Consider the following 22,318-nt stretch of genomic DNA (forward strand, 5'->3'; position numbering starts at 1 on the left):
TAACTCCTCAGCCCCCTACTCCCCGCTCACTTCCAGGGCCTGACCCTTGAGGATGACCTTTAGTGGCCAGGGCCTCTAAGGAGACATCATCATGGGTCTCCTGGGGTCACAGTGAGTTGAGGCACACGTCTGATTCCTGCAAGTGTCAGCCACCAAGTGTCGTCGTCCAGGAAGCGTGCCTCCTCCAGGAAGCCTGCCCTAACTATACTCACCCACACTGAGCTCTCCAGCCCTTTTTCCCACTTGGTGCTCTCAGCAGGCTCAGCTCCTGCCTGTCCTACCACATCTACCCCCTCTAGGAAGCCTGCCTTTGCCCAGCTCTTCTGGCCTGGGCTTCCTGGTACCAGCACCTCTTAAGTTCCCCATGGAGACTCCCTGTGCCAGCTCGTCCGTTCTCCCCCTGTGCCATGTAAGACTGCCTGCTGTCTTCCAGGAGAAACAAATGACCTGCTCGGACATCAACACCCTGACGAGGCAGAAAGAACTTCTCCTCCAGAAGCTGAGCACATTTGAGGAGACCAACCGCACCCTCCGAGACCTGTTGAGGGAACAGCACTGCAAAGAGGTGAGCTGCGGGCCTGGCCCCCCGGGCACCCCTGCAGAGTCCCAGCCCTCTAGCACCGCAGGCCCATCCTCTCTGAGCCTCAGACTCCTCATCTGTAAAAAGAAAACACGACTGGTACCTGACCTGACATGGCTATAGATTGCCGAAATCATTCACATAAAATGCTGGGAGCTGTCTTCATTGTTGAAGCTGACCTGGTGGCATAGGAAGGACCTCGGAAGTCAGGAGAAGGGTAGTGAGGAGTCAGGGAGGGGTTCAGCCCATCCCAGGGGTCTTGCGGCAAAGCAAGGAGAGGACTAGGCCTGAGTTTCGGTGCAGTAAAAAGATGACTAATGGCTACTGGACACAAACTGTATGGTATCACTTTGTTTCCTTAAAAGATGATCTCTGAAATATATTTTACGTTAGCAAATGATTCTGAAAAGACTGACAGTATATATAAATGGCTCTCTTCCTGTTAGGTTCAAACCAAGGGGAAACCTAGAGTCTCAAAATGCCCGTACTGATGAAATATTTTTCTTAGTTTGACTTTTTTTTTTTAAATGTCAATTTGTTTTTATTTTAAAAATTAATATTTAAAACTAGTAATAGTGTACCCACTATCCAACTTTCCAAACAAAACCTTGCCCACATAGTTAAATCCCTTGTGTCTCCTTTGGTGACAACCTCTCCTGCCTGTCAGAGGGAAACTTTATCTGGAATCTGATCGTTTTTGACTTACCTGTGTAACCCTAAACCATGGATAGAATTGTTTAGCATGTTTTCAAACTTTATATAAATGATATTGCTCCATATGTAGTCTTCTGAGTTTGCTTTTTTTACTCAATATTTCTATGAGATCCATCCATTTTTATCCTTGAGGCCTAAGATACTTCATTTTCACCGTTCTGTTCCATTTTATGACAATACCACAACTTCTCTACCCACTCCTCTGTTGCTGGAGACAATTTACAGTTGTTGGCTCTTAGAAGCAGTATTATTTTGAGCGTTCCTGTGTATTATCCTGGTATACTTTAGAGTTTCTCGAATATATTCCTATGAACTTTACTAGTTATGTTAGTGGATAGAGGGATCCCCAAATTGGAAAACCCACCAAATGAGTAGGCAAGACCCCCCCCCCCAAAACGTGTGGGTCCTTGCTCGAAATTGAGAAAGAATTCTCAATCGAGGGAGAGGGACGAAGTGGAAAAAAGAATTGCCTTATTGCTCAGAGAAAGAAGGAAAAAGAAAACACCCCAGAGGGCAGCCGTCAGCCAGGTAGCCAGTCGAGACAGCTCCAGCCCCCGATTGGGCCTTGAGGTCTTTTATTGGCAGGCTCTGCCAATGTTATCCTCATTCCAGTGGTGCCAGTGTCTTCTACTGTTGGCTCTTTGCTCCCATGGAGCTCAGCCCTAAAACAGAAACTTCGATGGGAGAAAGAGAACAAAGAAAAAGAGATCCTTGGAATTAAATGCAGCAGTTGTGCGATATAAATCATCCTGTTGTAGGACCATGTCCTTGTAATTAAGGAGCCGGCTGTGGGATGAGCAAAATGCCCTGCCTTTCATCAGCCTGGCACTTTCTTCCCCTTGTTGGAAGCCTGTCAGGATCAGTAAGCCTGTCTGATCACCTCTCTCAGTTCCCCACTGAGAGACTTCATACTTGAGAATCTTCTTGGGGAAATGGATGGAGGTCTCCATCTTCTGTAGCTTCTTCCTTCTGTACAGGGGTGTAGGCCTGCCTACCAGAGTAGAAGTCTTTCTCTCTTGCCTAAATCTAGGTAGTCTGACCCAGGGATAGGCTTCCAGCCTGTGCAGCAGAAGACTCTTATTCTGAAATTGCTGGAGACATTTGAAATAAAGCAGGAAAGCACTTAAATTAAGAATGGTCCAAAAAGCAAGGCTAACAGGATAATTGCGGCAGGGCCTAAGAAGGGCAATAGCCAAAGCAAGACACTGGACATTTGCCATCGAGTTCTTCACCCTGGTTTTTGATGCTTTCTGCCTGCTCTCACACCTTGGATCTCTCCTTGTATCTGGCCTGATTGGTTGTAACAGAAGCAGCGTTATTCCCTTAGGTAGGCATAGGTTGGTTTGCAGTGAGGAGAGCTAAGGAGTCCTTGCAGCCACAAGGTTGCAGCTGTTTTGATAGTAGCTCAAGGTATCCTAGAGTTGGATACAGTTCAGAAAATGTATGTTCTCAGCTAGACTGAAGCTTGTCTGAATTCACATCTACAAGGGCCACCTAGTTTTACCTTAGATGTCTGAACTACACTTACTCTATTCTGACTTTCAAATGTATTTTCTCTCCTTAATGGCCAAAGCAGATGTCATCACTAATGATTTTAGTGCTTTTCTAGATATAAGGAGAAGCAAGAATTTGGGCTCATAAAATCGTCTCCTGAAAATATCTAACTACTGAAGGCCTGATCTGGTAGTTAATTCCCAGAGCACCAAATGCCTTATTCCTGCTCTTCACCTTGAATTCCTTTCAGAGTGTGCTGAATTGAAAATTAGCAACTGAACCCTTGTAGAGGCAAATGGCAAGTGCTGATTTTTAATTGGCAGGATCCTTCACAATCATAAATTCGACCATGGTTTGGGAGGCATTTCATGACCATTTCATCCCATGGTACTGGGAATGCTCGTTCCCAGGTCAGGCGAGCATTTTGTTGATAGGCCACTCCATGTGCTGTTATGGATGATGCCTTACTTATACAGTTAGAAAAAGTCTCCGGGCCACCTGTCTTACTAGTCTGTTGTGGTCCAGGAAAATAGTCCCTCTTATATCGTCACATTTCTAGAGTCACACGAGCATAATCATATATCTCATATAGAACTGTATGTCTGGTTAACTGCTTCAGGTTGCCTAGTTATCATTTTATCAGAGGCTCAGTCACATATTTGGTAATGTGAGAAATAGCAATCTTGTAAAACAAGCAATATGCAAATAATATAACTAGCAGTATAGTAAGGCCATAAGTAAAATTTAAGATCTTTCATTAGGTGCAGCTCAGTATATTCCCAGGTCATCTGACTTAGTCTGTTTTGTACCAATCTTAATCGTTAAGGGAAATGACATACTGGCATTGTCCGTAAGGCACCCAGCCCAATTTTCTAATGTTATTAGGCTACTTATCCTTAGTATTGTCTGATTGCTCCCAATATAAAGGGAGCCTTTAAATTTAAATAACCATAGCCTGGTGTTAATCATATAAATTTATCCCATAATTGTGGGAGTCTATATTCTTTGGCTGAAATTGTGTTTATTGCTCTGATTGAGCTTGAGTCACTTTAGAAGAAAATTCATATTTATGTCCAGGGTCAGAGCAGATAGTATTAATTGGCCAGGTGAGGGGATCCCACCTACTAATATCAACAGTGGCCTGAACAGAACTATAATTTCTTTCTTTTAGAGTAAATTTTTTAAGGGCCATCTAATTAGAGCCTTGGAGTGGAGAAATCCATCAAAGTAACCCAGAAGTACTGCATATAGGTAATTGACCATAAACCTAACAACTGGATTAACTTTAACTCTGCATAAGATTGTGAGATACATTTAGTTCATAAGCAAAGGTGTGAGCAATTATCAAAGTAATTGGTATACAGCCCTGGTCCGGTGTCTTGGATCAGCTGTCTGCATCAGATGTAGTCTTCTTTTTATTCTGGTCTGGGAGTTTCTCCTCTGCTCGAGCATCGTTTCAAGGTGACTTCGAGGTCAGCAATCCTCTCTGTAGGCCAGTCCAGTGTAGACGCCCTTTGTAAGTGGAAATATTAATCTAAGAGTCAATTTCCTTCAGTTTCATTGCGCATGAGCTAGTCAAGAATACCTGATAAGGGTCCTTCCATCTAGCTTGGAGATAGTCCTTAAATTGTCTGTTCCAGTGTGTATCATCTCATGATTGTAGGCCAGGGCATCTGATCTTCATCCAACAATAGATTACTGAGCTTCAGAAACAAACTTAGAGTGTCCTTTTAATAATTCAATTAAACTTTGCAATAATGTAACATAACAGCAAGGAACTATCTGGAAAGTGAGTCTCAGTAAGTACAGGCCTCAATTAACAAAACTAGAATTTAATATCCATTGAAACATAATCTTTTTATTTCTATAATTACCTTTATTTTATCAAATATAGTCCAATCAAGATTAATTTGTATCCAGATTAAGTCTGATTAATTGATCATATAGGCTCTTTTAAATTGGCTGTACTGGAACTTTTCATAAGGACCCTTAGAGTGAAATTTTAAAAGGCCTCCCAGGGTTAGGAAAGCCACATCAAGGGCTTATCATAGATTTAGCCTTACAGATTTAGGTGAATTTTCCCTTTTTTTGGGGCCCCCAAAATACCTTGAGATTTTTGCATTTGTTAGAAGGTAGCCTTCCTAATTTGCCTGATAAAGCCACTGAGAATCTAAGAGTTTTTAATTTCTAGAGGGATCAGGTACAGAGAAAAGATGAACGTTTCAATTTTGCTTAAAAGGTATAACGTACTAAATTGCTGTAAGTCATAATTAGCTTAAGGGGGAAAGTTTCCTTATATCTTGGAAAAACACAGATTAAAAGCTAGTACTATTTCAGACAAAACCAAAAAATTATAACCACGTGTATTAGTTTACTTAATCCCATGTAATTAATTCTCTGTTAACAGTTTCATGAAACCATCAGGTTTTCCATTAGAATTTTATTTTAATTTCTTACACAGTTCAGCGTAATGGTCTAAAAGTTACCAGAAAACTTGTAAGTGTCAACAAATCCTTGCTATGAATTTTTTTTTTTTTGATGAGGCATTTTGCAAAGGCATCAGAGTAAAACCATAACTCTATGAATGACAAAAGACTTAAGGCACAGTTAAAAACCTGATTAACAATGTAACTGACAAGAAACTTGGTTACTCCTGTGACATACAACATTTTAAGACAATAACTAGAATTATGACTAATAGTATTTTATCAAGACATACCAGGTCTTTAGGAATTCCATACAACTTTTTATAGTGTCTATATTAATAACATTTTTCCATACAATATGACCTAAGAAGATTTATTATATATTTGACAATACTTCCCATGTAATTAACATACTCAATGAACCTAATTAGTTTAAAAACTCTCTTTGGGATGCCTCAGGGGCCCTTTGAAGCATCCCAAAAGTTAGCTGGAGGTCAAAAGAACTTCAATTAGAATTTGATATTTGGGAAGCTTGTCAAAAAGTTTCAAAACATTTGGTCAGATAAGATCATAGGTCACTGTGAAACAATACTTATTTCCCAAACCAAAATAAGAATAAAAGATTTTAAAGGCAAACGTAGATCACCCATGAGGCAAAGAAACTATAATCTGTTAGCAAAAGCAGATTAACATTTCAAGAAAACTTTGTCCTCTTAACAGAGAGAGAGAAAACCTAAATCCAGTCTTGTATCAGCTCACTTTTTTTTTTTTTTTTGGTGGGAGGGAGGTAATTAGGTTTATTTATTTATTTTTGAAGGAGGTACTGGGGATTGAACCCAGGACCTTATGCACACTAAGCATTACCACTTGAGCTGTACCCTGCCCCCAAATTAATTTAGTATGACTCTAAATTTCAAGTTACCATTTGTAAGCACTTACCTCTGAGTCCCCTGGAGGGTCAGAGGGCATGGCCTGTCAGACAGAGTAGCTTCAGACTCTGGGTCCCTGGCCTAGGCTTTTGTCTTGTGTTCATCTCCTCTTGTTGCTGGAGAAACCACAATGCTGTCTTCTTTTAGTTCCTAGGTCCCTAGGAAACTTTGGGACCAGGGAGCCCTTTTCTCTTGGCCTATGAAGGGGACCTGTGGGATTAAAAGGGAAAGGAGGGGGTGAGCCTCCTTCTAGGGACACTTTGTCCAGGGCCCCAGGAAGAATAACAGAAATGGCTCACAAAGACACAGCCCCGTGTGAAAGTGGCAAGGGTGTGACAGGCAGTCCAGGCGAGAGGAAACTCAAATGGCTAATAAACATATGAGTAATTAGAGAAATGCAAATTAAAACAGCAGGAGTCATTCTGGCAAAGACTGGCAACAGGCAGAGGTTGGCTTCTGCCCCGTGTGCTCACGTCCTGCTTGTGGCCCTGTGAGTCGGTGCAGGCATTTTGCAGGGCATTTCAGCTGCCACAGATCAAAAACCTTCTGTCCAGCCATTCTTCCTCTTAATATCAACCCTAGAGAGACACTTAATGCATGCCCAGCAATGTCCATTGCTGCATTGTTTACAGCTGCAAGACGTGGGAACAGCCTTAATGCCCAGAGGTTATGGGGAGAGGTTGAAAATGCAGTGACATTTTAGAGACAGAAAGCGGATGAGTTGTTGCGGGTGGTTGGGGGGAGGCGCAAACAGAGACTGGGACTCCTTGACAGGTGCAGGGTTTCCTTTTAGAGCGATGAAAAAATTCTGGAACTAGATAGTAGGGATGGATAATAGGCAAATGTACCATATGCCACTGAATTTTACACTGAAAAATGGTTAAAATGGCAAGGCTTATGTTATAAATATTTTACCACAATTAAAAAAAATAATGTAATATACCAAAAAACATTGAATTGTACATTTTATCAGAATTTATATCTCAGTAAATCTGTTTAGAAAAATCCAGTTATAGCACAAAAATACAGTATGATACCATTTTAGTAAAATTATACATTAATCCCTTCCCACCCCTCATCCCACAAAAGATCCTTCTCTAGGTGTAGCTGTGTTTACAGGCATAGAGTAAGGGTGGGCAGAACAGTCACCAAACTCCTAACAGTAGGATGGGGTTTGGAGGTTGGGAATAAGGGAGGCTTTAGCTTTACTGGTGTTTAAAATTTATAATGATAATGTCACTTGTCACTTCTATAGTTAGAAATACAACTTTTGGAAAAGGAACAGGATCTAGAGGATGTACACATCTCGGTTTATTGCTTAATGAGTTGGGTCTCCCTGCCTTCTCTTGAAGGATTCTGAAAAGCTGATGGAGCAACAAGGAGCACTACTGAAACGGCTGGCGGAGGCAGACTCTGAAAAAGCGGTAACACACAGCGCCCCCTGCCTGCTCCATGGCGTTATAGGTGACAGCACAGAGGTGCTGCGTGGCGGCGGGCGGGCCGGAGCCCTGGAACTCTGACATCTCTTTGAATCTTAGTTTCATGATCTGTAAAATCATGAAACGGATGTCCCCTGTCCCTCCTGTTCTGCTGGGCTTGTCTAGCTGATCATTTGAGAGCCTGAACCACCAAGCTGGACACCAGCCTGACGGATGCTGCTGATGATGATAGATTTATAAATCATCAGAGTCTTTTACCTGAATTTCCGTATTTGTTTTATGCTGCAACAATTCCAGTTCTCCCCAGGAATCTCTCCCAAAGCAGCATGTTCCAAAGTCTGTTCCATGGAACCCTAAGTTCCTCAAGATGTTAATGGGTACAAGAAACAAAAGGAGGACCAGAAATTGACACAACATTGTAAACTGACTATACGTCAATAAAAATATACATATACAAAAAAAATTTTTTAAATAGAAAGAAACAAAAGGAGGGATTGACCTATGACCAAATAAATTTGAGAAACTATTGCCCAGCCTGAACAAGTTCAACAGACCTGTTGGAGCTTTTGATGTGTTAATGCCTGAGTCTCCAAGAGAGAGAAGGAAACAGAGACCATGGTTCCCAAGGTTTGACACTTGGCCCTCGGTGCCTGGCCGAACATCACCGTGGGAAATTCAGCATCCATGGTGATAATGCCTAAATCCACATTCCCAGCTTGAGAGCTTTGTCAAATTATGATACATCATCAAATTGAAACAGTAAGGTGCTGTTTCAAGAGCTGTAGAAAATTTAATCACACTATGGTAAACGTGGGATTATAGGTTATAGAACAAAATATGTATGTGACTTCGTAACGTGTGTTAACAGTGGTTTTCTCTGCGTGGAGGATTATGGGGATTTCTTAGCATTCTGTGTGTGTGTGTGTGTCAGTGTTTCACATAATTAACATGACTTTATTGTAAATTATTTTTAAAAGCTGTGATAGAGATGTTAGGTGCTTCCTGCCAGGGTCTCTGTGACAAGGGCCGATGTACTTGGGGCTTGAGCCCCGGTGGCCAGGCACTCACGGGAGTGTTTGTCCTCCCTGGCCTGGACCCCCTCGCCCTTCCAGGGAGCTCATGGCAGTGTGTGTTCTCTCCAGCGCCTGCTATTACTGCTGCAAGACAAGGACAAGGAGGTGGAAGAGCTCCTCCAGGAAATACAATGTGAGAAGGTACCATCCCTGACAGTTGCTTCTCCTTATGAGCCAATAGAGTTTCGTGGGAAGAATGCGCTCTGGAATTGGAGCTGGGTTCAAATTCTAGCTCTCTCACTTTCTCCATCTCTCCAAAGGCTCAAGCGAAGACAGCATCTGAGCTTTCAAAGTCCATGGAGTCCATGCGTGGGCATTTGCAGGCGCAGCTTCGGTGCAAAGAGGCAGAGAACAGTCGCCTGTGCATGCAGATCAAGGTACCTGCTGGCCCCACAGGTGGGGAAGGGAGGGGGCGGGGCCTGGTAGTCCAAGGGCAGGTTTTGCCCCAAAGCTTTATGGGGCCGCTGCTGCCAAAGCACTCGTGCCTCAGAGAGTCTCTGGGCCAGTGGCAAGAGCAGTGGGTCCTGGGGGTCTTGAGTGCCCTTCCCAGCAGTGACCAGTTCGGTGCCATACCCCTGAGCCAATCACTTAATCTCTTAGGTCTTCAGTTCTCCTGACTACCATGGGGAGGGGGGAGCTCGGATGCAGCATGTAAGCCAGGGACTTCTGAAGTCGTAACTCTGTTGAGAAACTGAGGAATATCTCTGACCACCATGCTGGGAGTTCAAGGAAGGATTCCAGAAGAGTTCTGTCCTAACACTAAGAGCCAATGGGTTCAGTAATCGGAGAGGTGCTATGGGGACCTGGAAGGGCCCTCAGCTCTGGGCTGCACTGGCGGAACCCTAAGCCCCCACACAATTAACCTGTTTTCTCTCTCTCATTCCTTCTTTTTGCTGGCCCCCTTTTCCCCTCTCCTGTCTGCCTGGCCTACCCCTGGCCCTCCTTTTCTCCCTCACCCTTGTCCCTTCCTCCACCTGCTCCCTGGCCGTCCTCGCCCAGAACCTGGAGCGCAGTGGAAACCAGCACAAGGCGGAAGTGGAGGCCATCATGGAGCAGCTGAAGGAACTGAAGCAGAAGGGAGAACGGGACAAAGAGTCGTTGAAGAAGGCCATCCGAGCCCAGAAGGAGCGAGCGGAGAAGAGTGAGGAATACGCGGAACAGCTGCACGTACAACTTGCCGACAAGGTAGCAGGAGGGCTGGCAGTGGAGGCGGGGCGGTTGGTAGGTGGGCAGCGGATAGGTGGTCTGGGTGAGTGGAGGTGAAAGCTGAGCAGAGGTGGCTGGGCAAATGGAGGGAAAGACGGCAGTGGAAAAAGGGTGGGTGAGCTGTAGGATGGATGGCTGGATGGAGGAGAGGTGGGGGTGGTAAATGGTAAAAGGATAGTGACGGGGGTGGGCGGCCGGCTGGAGATGGTTGGAGGGCTGGCTTGGGGGACAATTAACTGCATCGATATTGTGGGAGGGACAATGGTTAAGGAAAGGTTTGCAGTCTGGGTGCATGTGATGCTGGAAGTTGAAAAGCAACATCTGGGCTCCTGCTTCGCTCCCAGTGCGTCTAGAAAGGAACGCAGGAGTGCAGTTTAAGTTATCAGGGCGAGGGGTGCCGGGGTGACCCAGCCCCCAGCTCCCTGGGCCTCAGCGCTGGCACCAGGCTGACGCGGCCTGTTGTCCCTTGTTCCCAGGATCTTTATGTCGCTGAAGCTTTATCTACTCTGGAATCATGGAGGAGCCGCTACAACCAAGTTGTGAAAGACAAGGGGGACCTTGAGCTGGAAATCATTGTCCTGAACGAGTACGTCTGTGTTAGAAGAGGGCGTGTGGGCCGACTGGGGAAGGGGGTGTCACTCACACGGCTGCCATTTGGTCTCCTCTGGTCAGAGCTGCATTGGACTGAGCTTGGGCGGCCCTGACATGGGCTTTCTGATTAGACCCGGGGTCCTGGCTCCAGCCACCAGCCTAGGGGCCTACCCTCCTGGCAGGCACTGTGCAGGGGCCAGGCTTCTCTGCTCACACCTGGGCCTGACTCTAGCATCTGGGCCTGAACTGGGCCCCAGCCTGCCCAGCATGGGAAATGGGAACAGGGATGCTGGGATCCCCATTCCTGTTCTTAGAGGGTGTGGCAGCTGGTGGTCCCTGTGTCTTCTCTTAGTTGTTTTCCCACCAGTCAGTAGGTCAGAAGCATGGCCTGGGAGCAGGGGGCAAAAATGGCCTCCAGTTGTAGGTGGCTGAACTTGCATCCTTCTTCCCACTGGTGAACTGTCAACAGTGACCATTCGGACATTCTCAGTGTCAGCTATATTCATGTGTTCATTCATTTTGAATAAATTCAAACATATTTATTGAGCATCTGTGGCTCTACATTGGCCTTGAGGGTTAACAGCAGTAAAAAGACAAATGCGTCCCTTGCCCCCATGGGGTTAACCCTGAATTCTAGTGGAAGAGACAGCTACAGAGACCTGGACTCCCTGGGCTAAGGACAGGTTGCAGAAGAGCTAACTTAGTGTCCAGGTCAGGAACGTCTTGTCTGAGGAATGCCTTTTGCTGTATTTGCCTCAGTTGGCAAACATATCCTGAGAACTTGTTATACGCTGGGCCCTGTACCCGGAGCTACCCTCAGGGGGTTCTCTGTCTAGTTGGAGACAACAGATAATTAAGGCAGAAGGATATGTGGTACAGATGAGAGGGAGCCGGGAAGTCATGCCCTGAGGAGGGATATCTGAATTGGGTTTTTTAAGGTGAATAGGAGTTTGCCGGCAAAACAGTATGACGTATTTGCTTGGGCCTGGTCAGTGCTCAGTACATATATGCTGAACGGTGGACTGTAACTTATCAATATTGAGAGCACTTACTGTGCACAGGACCTGTGGTGGATCTGCAGTCAAGAGCCCAATGCTTCTCTGAAGCCGCAGTCTCTGTTCTTGGATTATAGCCCTGCCGAGGGCCTGAGGGTGGGGGAAGGGAGCGAGGGCAGGGGAGGCATGTGTCTCCCTTGGGGCAGATGGAACCCCAGTGTGATATGTGTCTGGGGGAGATGGATGCCTGGGGCATCCCTGACCACGGAGCCTGGGAGTTCTGTCCTAACTTCAATTCCTGATGGGCTGAGACAGCCAGGGCGTGCAATGGGGAGCTGGCAAGGGACTGCGTCTCTGGTCCTTGTCTTCAGGGAGTGTCTCAGCCTCGTGGGACAATCAGAACAGAGAAGCCTTCTTGGAAGGGGTGGTATAGGAGACAAATTTTAAAGGCTGTTAGACGAAGTGGGACACCTGGGAATGCCCCAAGTGGCCATGGCAGAACAGCTGCTTCTCAGGGTGAAGACTGGGGAGCAGGTAGGGTGCCTGCAGGAGGGGCACGACCTGGGTAAGGACCCATGGCCCCAGTGCACACAAAGACCCAGGCTACCCACGATCTGTGTAAGTGATGCTGTCTGCTTCATTTTGTGACTTTCCAGCCGGGTGACAGATCTTGTAAACCAACAACAAACCTTGGAGGAGAAGATGCGGGAAGACCGGGACAGCCTGGTGGAGAGACTACACCGGCAGACTGCCGAGTATTCTGCATTTAAACTGGAGAATGAGAGGCTGAAGGTCTGTCATGAGGGCCGGGACCGGGCAGTTGGGTGGAGCAGTGAGGTTGACGGCTGGGCACTCCTGCCTGGGCCCCAGAAATGACCACGAGTTCTTCAGAGGGCCTGACAGCAGCAACGTGATTATGAAGGGGTGCTCTGGAGTTAAAAAGACCCAGATTCAAGTCCTGACTCTGCTTCTTAAAGCTGCAGGGCCTGAACAAGGTGTCTCCTCCTTTGTTGCTGCCATTTCCTTAGTGGGAGGAAATGAGGTCCTTGTAAGAATGTGGTAATAATGCATGTGAAATGCTTAACGTGACACTCAGCCTGTGCACATGAGATAGGCCTGACTTTGAGTTTAACATTGACTCTCCTGGGGCCGCCTAGGCCCCTTCTATTACATTCATTAATTCTCACTTTAGTCTCCCAATAATGCAATTACCATCTCTACTTTATAAAATAAGGACACTGAGACTTGGAGGGGAGGGAAGTGAAGTTGCTTGCCAAGATTTGGCCCTTGGGAGTTGGGATTTGAGCCTGAGTCCGACGCTGGGGCTGTAATCACTAGCTCTTAACCACTTGCTCCGCACCCTCCCAACATGCCAGGGGCATGAGGCCCCCAAACAGAGGTTGACATAGCAGAGCCAGGGTTGAGCTTGGTTTTTAACTGATCTGGGTAGTAACATCTAGGTTTGTTGTTGTTGTTGTTTTTAAATTGATTTTAGTTTGTTTAAGTAAGATTAATTTTAAGGAAGTGTACCACAGAAATGTTCACAAATGAACATACTTTGTCCATCAATCACCCTGATTAAACCTCAGTAGCCCCATGACCTCGCCTAGTTGCAAATGCTCCCCTACCAAGGGGACCATTATCCTGACTTCTGACGCCACAGATTAGTTTGCCTGGTTTTGAACTTTGTGCCTGGCTTTTATGGCTTTTACTCCATATTATGTTTATGAAAGTTATCCACGTCGTGTGTGGCAGTTTATCATTACAAACTGTACGAATATACCCCGAAGTGTTTATCCGTCTTACTGTTGATGGACATTTGGGTTGTAGAACATCTTTGTACCTCTTTTGGTGCACGTATCTGGTGTATTTTTTCACAAGTTCTGTATCTTGAAGTAGAAATGCCAGGTCACCAGGTGGTATACATAAATTCAGCTTTGGCAGGCGTCACCAAACAGTAAAGTAGTTGTACAGGTTTCCACTCCCACCCAGGGCTATGGGACAGATCTGCTCCATGTCTCCTCACCAACACTTGGTATTGTCCGTCTTTTTACTTTTAGCCACTCTGGCCGGAGCGTGGTAGTGTCTCATTTGTCGTAGTCCAGTTGTTGGATAAGTGAAAGACAGTCTCCGCCTCTGACAGTTAGCTGGGGGATTGGTTGCAGTATGGAATATCTGTGTGGTGAAATACATTGTGGTTATTGAAAATGATGTTTGTGGAAGTGTATTTTCCTAGATATTATAAAGGTAAAACATGCTCATAGTAAAAGTTGAAAACGTTACAGAAATGTAAACAGAAGTGAAGGTTTCTATTAACCTTAGGTGTGTATTTTTCCAGTTTCTTCCCCTGATATCAACATATATGTTCAAACATATGCACATCCATGCATCCATCCATTATTCCACAGCTAGCTTTTTTCATTGAGCCACATTTCATGTGTATCTTTTTAGGTCTATTTTTCTTTTTTTGGCTATATGTCTTTCTGTTAAGTCATTGTGTTCTATTTTATTGAGGTACCATGATTTATTTTGTCCCATCTGCTAAAGTGAGCATTTGGGTTGAAGGAGAACATTTAGTGATGGGAGAAGTAGTTCGCAACATACTTGTTAATTGAAAAAGTACATTGCAGAGCAGTAAGTACAATATAATCCCATTCCTGTCGGAAAAACTGTCTACACAGCTATCCACGGAGAGCCGTATACTAGGGCATCATGCATCAGGATTCATTTTTCTTGGTTTTATCTCCATTTTCTTTAATGATTAGGTATTGCTTTTGTAATAAGAACAAAAACCCACAGGAATCTCTTATGTGCATCTACATTCACTTGGGTTGGTAACATCAGGAGTCTTGCCTTGGTGCCTCTCTGAGGAAAACTGCTGGCGTGGGTTTGAGTAGGTGGGGCTTCCCTTTGCTGGCCCCTTGGAGTAGGAGCTGGAGTTGGGGTGGCCACCTGCTCCAGGCCCTTCCTGCTGGTTACCCACGAGCCGCCCCTTCCAGGCCAGCTTCGCCCCCATGGAGGACAAACTCAACCAGGCGCACATCGAAGTTCAGCAGCTGAAGGCATCGGTTAAGAACTATGAGGGGATGATTGACAACTATAAGAGTCAGGTAGGCCTCTCAGGTGCCATGGCCCTGCCAGGGAAGCGCCTCCCTGTGGGCTGGGAGATTAACCACAGTCCTCCCCCCAGGAAGGGTTGGGTGAGGAAGATGTTTTTCGCCAAAACTTGGCTCTGCCCAAGATGGCCTGATGCTTTGTTGGTCCCTAGGTGATGAAGACCAGATTGGAGGCTGATGAAGTGGCTGCCCAGCTAGAGCGCTGTGACAAAGAGAACAAGATCCTTAAAGATGAGATGAACAAAGAGATTGAAGCGGTACTGCCCCCCTGCCTCGCCTCCTTTCCCTGCCCAGTTCCGTGTCTGTCAGTCTGTCCCTCTTGTTTGTCATGGACCCTCTATGATGTGGACAACAAAGATTCATGAATTTTCTTACCGCTGGGCCCGTCCACTCTACTGTATACGCACCCTCTCCTTCCTTATTGCATCTCTTCTCTCGTGCTTCCTCTTTCTCTTTCTCCTGGTTTCCTCCCTTCTTCATTTTCCTTTTTTAAAAAAAAAACCCTCTCCCCTGCTTGGAGCATCCAAATGGATTCAGATCCACAGATCTGTCAGATCTGAGGTGTGCCTATTTCATTCTATGTGGTGTCTTTATTTTGTGCCAGCCAAAAAATATGCCTCCTGTCCCCTTCCCCAAGAGCCTTATTCTTCTAGAGATGGCTTGGCTCACTAGAAGCAAAGGGATCCTCTTAATAGTGACCTTGGAGATGGACTGAGTCCAGGCTCAGCCATTAACCTGTTGCACAGCCTTGGGCAACTCACTGCCCCACGCTAGTCCTCAGGCTCCATGTTAATACGAGGAAGGACTAAGACCAGATAGCTGATTGCTTTTCCTCTGACCTCGAGCATTGTGATGGCCTTCCAGTGGGCTTTGGAGTTAGACTAGACTTGAATCCTGGCTCTAGCAGTTTCTAGCTGAGGGACCTTGGGCCCATGATCCTTTGATCCTTAGTGTCCTTATATGGGGACAACAGCACCTATTTTATAGGTTGTTACATGAATTCAGTGAGTTATTCAGAGAGCCCATAGCACAATGCTTGGGTCCTGCTGTTTGCTACGTGGTTGCCATTGTTATTCAATGACTAAAGGAGCAGCAGGCTCAAGTGGCAAGTCAGGGCCAAGTGCATCCCCAAGAGAACAGCTAGACACCCTCAGTGGCCTGCAGGGAGGCCACACTTCTGCCCAAGGATCTTGTAGGATCGTCTTCTGGGGACCCAGCATAGCCCTGCCCTAACTCCAAAGGACTCTGCCTGGCCCTCCAGCAGCCAGGCCTGTCCCAGCTGTGGACTCTTCTCTCCCACCCCAGGCACGGAGGCAGTTCCAGTCCCAGCTGGCTGACCTGCAGCAGCTGCCTGACATCCTCAAGATCACGGAGGCTAAGCTGGCAGAGTGCCAAGACCAGCTGCAGGGCTACGAGAGGAAGAACATCGACCTCACAGCCATCATATCAGACCTGCGCAGCCGGGTAAGGGACTGGCAGAAAGGGTCCCACGAACTGGCCCGAGCAGGGGCCCGCTTACCAAGATGAGCTGCACGCCCCCCCAAGGGAGGACCACTTCCTTTTCCTTGGCTGCCGCTTTCTGAAAGGAGTGAGCTATCATCAGTGCTGTGAAATAAAAGTCTGGTGTGCCAAATGCCTTGTGTTTGCACAAAGTGATTGTAGTCAATAGGAGCCGCCACTCGCTTGTAGCTCCCGGGCCCTCCTGCCCTCGCCCCTCCCCGAGAGCTCCACGTCTCCGCCGGCCTCTGCCCTTCACGCTCCGCTGCTGTCCTCCTCCCTGCAGCCACAGACGGGAGACGCCAGCAGACACCAAGCCATAGGCTTTCTTTTTCCATCTTTTTCTTGTTTTAGCTGCCTTTCCCTAGTCTTAACTGATCCGTTGCCTGAGCTTCCGTCCTGAAAAAGGGCTTCCTTTCTCCCAGAAGCCATCTGCCTCTGGGTTACTGGCACCAAGCCTACGGTGTCTAAGAAATTACATGCCTCTCATTTGCACTGTGCCCTTGGGCAAGACCCTTCCCCTCTCTTGACCTGCTTCCCTGTAGTAACAATACAAGTAGTTACCTTTTTTGATCACATGTTCTGTGCTCTAGCATTCTCTCAGTTCTCCCAGGAACTTTGTGAGGGGTCTCATTCTCCCCATTTAAAGAAAGCAGCCCAGGGCAGAGAGGGGGGGAGTAATTTCCTGAGGTCACAGAGCTAATATTTGTAAACAGGGCTTGGAACCCAGTCAGCTCTGTCTGGTTCCTGAGCCCATGTTCTCAGTACTCTGAAATCATATGCCCTCTCTTGAACCTGAGCATTCTCAGGGCCTTTCAGGCCCAGATATCTGAGGCTTCTGCAGAAAGCAACCTGGATAACTTCTCAAACTTGCCAGCCTGAAAGACTCAATAGATTTCCTGTGGCCTTGCCTGCATTCGTCCCCAGTTAAGATGAATGAAATCGGCAGTCCCACCAACATCCTTGGTAAAGCTCCGTGGTGTGTCACATGGGCCAGCTAGGCCTGCCGTCTGCTTCTGCCTTCTCATGTCTGCCCAGATCCCACTGAGTGACCTCTCCTGTTCAAGAGAGTCACTGTGGCTCTTCAGGATCGAAGCTGGCCTCTCTCGTTGTGGGGAATCAGTCCTGGGGGCTGGGCCTAACCTGTCCCTGCTCTCCTCTCTCCTCCAGGTTGTGCGTTGAGACTTGGATGCCTGCTGAGGGCAGCGTGCCTCTCTCCTGGGTGTGGATGACAGGTCCTAGGGTGAAGGGAGGGCTGTACTGGGAAGTTCTTCATAAACCAGTCTGTGTTCCTGTCATTTTAGATCGAACATCAGGGGGACAAGCTGGAGATGGCGAGAGAGAAACATCAGGCCTCCCAGAAGGAAAATAAACAGCTGAGTCTGAAGGTGGATGAACTGGAGAGGTTAGAGGCACTTGGTAGCATCTCTGTCCTCTTCCTAGGACCTGAGCCTTTCAGCCACTTAGCTGCTTTGGGCTTAGTGTGCTGAAGTGTTTGAGGGACTCAAGGCCCTGGAAGGTACTAGGCAGACCTCAGAGGAAAAGCTGCTTCCATTGCAGTGGTAAGCATTGTGGGAGAGAGGAAGGTGGTCTCTGGCCAGGATTGGATGCTCTGTAACAGTGTGATAGAGGTCAGACCACTCATGGGCACCACCTATCAGAAAGGCATGCTTCATCCAAGCAAACCAGCAGAGCTAGGATGCTGCAATGGGGGGGCGTTCCCCCAATTCTGCTCTTTGTTCCCGATCATCCCAAGACCTTTCTGATCTCTTATCTGTTACTTACGGAGACTGTTGGAGTCAGTCAGATGAAGAGTACACCTTTTGGAATCCAAAGCCCTGGCCTTGGGTCCCAACTTGGCCATGTAACCTACATTGTGACCTTGAGCAAATCATTTCACTCTTTCAAACCTGTTTCCTCATCTTAAGAAAGGGATCAAGGTAGGGGTAACAATCCAGCTCACGGGGTTATTGTGAGTCTTCAGTGAGATAATCCTCAAAGGGTTTAAGCACATTGCCTGGCAGTACAAAAATGTGCATTATATGTTAGTATATATGAGTTGGTGTTATCCCAATTTTAGATATGAGGAAACTGAACTTGGGGGGAGGTTAAGTGACTTGCCCAAGGTCACACAGCTGGTACTTGGCAAAGCTGTGATTTAGACTTTCTTCCTCCAGAGCTTTTAGCATCTGTATATTGAAGGCTGGAGCCTTAGTTTCAGAGATGGGAGGCTGCAACTGGCCCAGGTGGCTCATGCAGCCTGCTGGCAGGGGCTTGAAGCAGGTGGTCTCCCCTGGGCTCCACCTCTGCTCTGCTGGCCTTGAAGATGCAGCTGGATTCAGCAGGACTTGCAGAGTTCCTTTAATTGGAAGGTGTTCTGGAATTGCAGCGGGGGACCACGTGTGCACACAGGATGGTCGCTGCTGCCCCATGGTGATGTTGAGTGGTCCAGCTGAAGTCTCTTTGCTGAGGGAGGCAGCAGTGGACAGAAGAAGCTGTGTGGGCATGAGTTGTGGTGACAGACCTGCCGGCTGTGCTGACCTTGAGCCAATGGCTTCACATCTCTGTGGCTCGGTTTCTTCACCTGTGAAGTGGGGAGAATGATGGAGCCCACCTTCCTGAGCTGCAGGTTGCCGTATTACATGTGATGACATGCACATTTAGCACAGTGCACAGTCAGTCTGTGCTCGCTTCTCCCACTCTTCATACAGTTCTCTGACCACCTGCTCCTGCTGACATTTCCTTGCTGCCTTGCTGATCAGCAGATTCCTTTGGTTTATTCCTGTTTTTCCTTGGAGAGTTCCTTGGTGTGATGAGAACCCCTGTCCAGTGTGGCTGGCAGCTCCCTGACCGTGTGGAACAGGACAGGTAGGGGGATGAGCAGGATCTAATTGAATGCTTTCACCTAGGAAACTGGAGGCGACCAGTGCCCAGAATATCGAGTTCCTACAGGTGATTGCCAAGAGGGAGGAGGCAATCCACCAGTCCCAGCTGCGACTGGAGGAGAAAACACGGGAATGTGGGTCCCTGGCAAGGCAGTTGGAGAGCGCCATTGAAGATGCCAGGCGGCAGGTCAGTTTTGAATTTATTACTAACTAGCTTTATGTCTTTGGGCAAGTTGCCCAGCCTCTCTGAGCCTATCTCCCCATCTGAAAAATGGGTACATCATAGTAGTACCTGCCTCATGAATCATAAGGATTAAATAAGCAATTATTATAAAGAATTACAATTGTTCTTTTAATTACTGCCTGCGTGGGCCTCAGACAGGTTTACCACATCCTAGGTGATGACTCATGGAGCATTGGCAAAGGGCAGATAAAGCTGCATTGTACAAGTTGTCCCCATGGTTAGCTCCCACCCTGAGGCTCCAGAGAACTTTCCACGGCGACATGCAAGTGTCATCTGCAAGACCAGTTAGTGGGAGCAGCCCAGCCTGCTCTTTACCAGGCGTTCCCCTTGTCGGGTGAGCCAGCCCCACCTCTGTCCCTTTTGGGCAGGTGGAACAAACCAAGGAGCATGCAGCCTCCAAGGAGCGAGCAGCCCAGAACAAAATCCTGGACCTTGAGACCCAGCTGAGCAGGACCAAAACTGAACTCAGCCAGCTTCGGCGGAGCCGGGATGATGTGAGTCAGGCTGGAGATAGGGGAGCAGACAAGAAGGGAGTGGGTGGAGATTTTAGCTTCCTGGGGCCTGCAGGGCAAAGTGTTTTGTTTTTATGAATATGACATAGTTTTATTTTTCTCTCATCACTTTCCCGCCCCTTCAGACTATCCCAGGCCGATCCCCCTTGTTTATTCACAGCTTTTAAGACAGCATGTACCATAAAATTCACTCACTTAAATTGTACAATAACAGTGGTTTTTAATATATTCAGAGTTGTGCAGTTATCATGACAATCTAGGTTTAGAATATTTTCAGGAAGAAAATTACCCGTTAGCAGTCACTCCCATTGCCCTGCCCTGAACCCCTGGCAACCACTCGTAAAGTCTCTGTTGCTATGCGTTTGTCTGTACTGGACATTACACACTCTCGGCCCTGGCTCTGTTCCTCCCCCTAGGCTGACCGCCGCTACCAGAGCCGGCTGCAAGACCTGAAAGACCGCCTGGAGCAGTCGGAGAGCACCAATCGCAGCATGCAGAACTATGTCCAGTTCCTCAAGTCATCCTACGCCAATGTGTTTGGGGACGGTGCCTACACTACCTACCTGACCAGCTCTCCCATCCGCTCCCGATCTCCTCCTGCCTAAGGCCACCACTCTTGGGCTAGGAGCTCAGATGGATGCCGTGGGAACTAGGGCGTGGCTAAGCCATACCTGGAAAGCCTGTTGGTTTTCCTCTCTCTTCCAGTGATGAAGTATGTTCGGGATCTTGTCTTAGCTACTAGCTCCAGAAAAGTGCCGAAAGTAGCGGGGAATGAAGCAGGACATACTTAATTCTCTCCTCTCTGACAGAGTTGCCTGATGGAAGTTTTTTAATTACCCTGACAGGCCTTAAATCTACTACCATTAGGATCAGAATTTAACTCACCATGACTTTGCTCATTCCTCCCGAGAGAATGTTCGGATTGGACTTTCCCTCCAGTCCCCTTACAGCGCCCCTCTTTTGAGGACCCTCTCTTGAGTTTTCTCTGACCTGAATGAGCAGGAGCTGTTAGCCAGAGACAGTCACCGCACCTCCTGAGCACATTCACTTGCTGTTTCCCTTATTTCACAGGTACGGTGTCTTCCCCAAGGTGCTCCCCTCCCAAGCCCAGTGGAAACCTCTCATGGCCAAGTGTCCATGAGGCCACTTGGGCTCACAGTAGACACTTGAGGGCTTATGTCCACTTGCCCTCGTAAAAGTCGATTCCCAATCTCATTTATTTTTGTTTCTCTTTGCCAGGTTTCTATCTATGGAATGCATTTATTCTTGGAAAATGTGTGTTGTTTTACAAAAAGTTTTTATAATCTTATTTAAGGCTCCATTGGATGACTTCTTTACCCACCACCACCCCTCTTCTAAGAATGATTCAGTAAAGTGCTGCAGGAGAGCCAGTAAACATTTTTAAAGGACTTGGTGAATGGAACATAAGACTTTTCATTTTATTTTGGCCCAGTTGGCTCTTTCTCCCTTGTGTGCTTTCACTTATAATCCCATGAAAGGCCTGGAGGAGACACTGTAAGGCACTGCTCAGTGTTTGAGGGCCAACTACTTTAGCTGTTAGGAGGAAGATGGGATGTGTATGTATTACTATTTTTTAAACGTTAATTGGTTTCTAAATGATAAGATTATGAGCTATTTTTGTTCTCTTCACATTTTCCTGTATTTAAAAGAAAGAACAACAAATTCTTCAGAGAGAAGAGAACAAATTTGGTACTGTGCTGAACCCCAACCTTTTCATTCTAGCTGGTATTGGCCTTCTGGGTGGCCATCCAATCCAGTCTTCCCTCGGCCACTCTAACCCAAGTTCAGAACTCTAGAGAATTCTCCTGAGTCCTCAAAAGCAGTGGGTCCCCACCCAGGCACCTGGATTTCACTACCAGAACCGCCCTCCCCCTGCCCCAATTGTGGAGACACTTGTAGTTTCCAGCTTTCAATTTGGCCAGGGAAGGTCACTGAAATAACAACTACTACCAGCTACCATTGCCACAAAACCAAGCCTGTTTTCACACCCTTAACGTAAATGAACTTGAACTTTCATACAGTGTATGAAAGATCTTCCTAAGAAAGACAGTTGGCAAACTTACACCAATGTGCATACTTTGCTGTATAACTCATTACTCTCACTTCTGTCAAACTAACAAATACCTCCTCAGTGCAGAGCACTGCTATTTATAATGCTGGTATAAGAAACACCTCTCCGGGTCCATTGCTTGGATTCTTCCAACAACATTCTATTTTTCTTTGTAAAATATTGTATTACAAAAAGTCCAGAGAGTTTGTGAAAAATGAAAAATGTTTATACTGATTCAAACTCCAGAGTTTTCCTTTGGCTTCAAACTGAGATCTCATGAAATAGGCAAAAAAGGGTAGAAAGTTAAAGGGTCCTAGTTAAAGCTGATCCCGGGCAATGGTGAATCTTCGATTTATTGAGGTATAATTCACATACCATAAAATTCACCCTTTTAAACTGTGTAATTCAGTGTTTTTTTCAGTATAGTCAAAGTTGTGCACCAGCCACCATTATCTCATTCTTGAACATTTTCATCACCCCCAAATGAAACATATCCATTAGTAGCCACTCCCCATCCCCCTCCCACCAGCCCCTGCAACCACTAAT

At 46.7% G+C, this 22,318-nt stretch overlaps 1 protein-coding gene across 8 annotated transcripts in view; it reads left to right on the plus strand.

Annotated features, from left to right (window-relative positions):
• The window catches only part of ODF2 (outer dense fiber of sperm tails 2), a 32,808-nt gene extending 11,698 nt beyond the window's left edge, over positions 1-21,110 (plus strand). For 6 of the 8 annotated variants that reach the window (XM_010951195.3, XM_045513870.2, XM_045513869.2 and 3 more), the window contains 14 exons: positions 434-565; positions 7,496-7,567; positions 8,725-8,796; positions 8,916-9,032; positions 9,655-9,840; positions 10,338-10,447; positions 12,104-12,239; positions 14,447-14,557; positions 14,716-14,820; positions 15,869-16,027; positions 17,365-17,465; positions 18,970-19,132; positions 19,558-19,683; positions 20,118-21,110. In XM_010951195.3, the coding sequence (XP_010949497.2) occupies positions 434-565; positions 7,496-7,567; positions 8,725-8,796; positions 8,916-9,032; positions 9,655-9,840; positions 10,338-10,447; positions 12,104-12,239; positions 14,447-14,557; positions 14,716-14,820; positions 15,869-16,027; positions 17,365-17,465; positions 18,970-19,132; positions 19,558-19,683; positions 20,118-20,306 (1,779 nt within the window). In that variant the 3' untranslated portion in view covers positions 20,307-21,110. Of the gene's footprint in view, positions 1-433; positions 566-7,495; positions 7,568-8,724; positions 8,797-8,915; positions 9,033-9,654; positions 9,841-10,337; positions 10,448-12,103; positions 12,240-14,446; positions 14,558-14,715; positions 14,821-15,868; positions 16,028-17,364; positions 17,466-18,969; positions 19,133-19,343; positions 19,532-19,557; positions 19,684-20,117 lie in introns of those variants that run through there. The other 2 variants (XM_045513872.2, XM_045513874.2) reach the window with 2 other exon arrangements.
• The last annotated feature ends 1,208 nt before the right edge of the window (positions 21,111-22,318 follow it).

The sequence above is a fragment of the Camelus bactrianus genome, chromosome 4 (genome assembly GCF_048773025.1).
Source record: "Camelus bactrianus isolate YW-2024 breed Bactrian camel chromosome 4, ASM4877302v1, whole genome shotgun sequence".
Taxonomy (NCBI): domain Eukaryota; kingdom Metazoa; phylum Chordata; class Mammalia; order Artiodactyla; family Camelidae; genus Camelus; species Camelus bactrianus.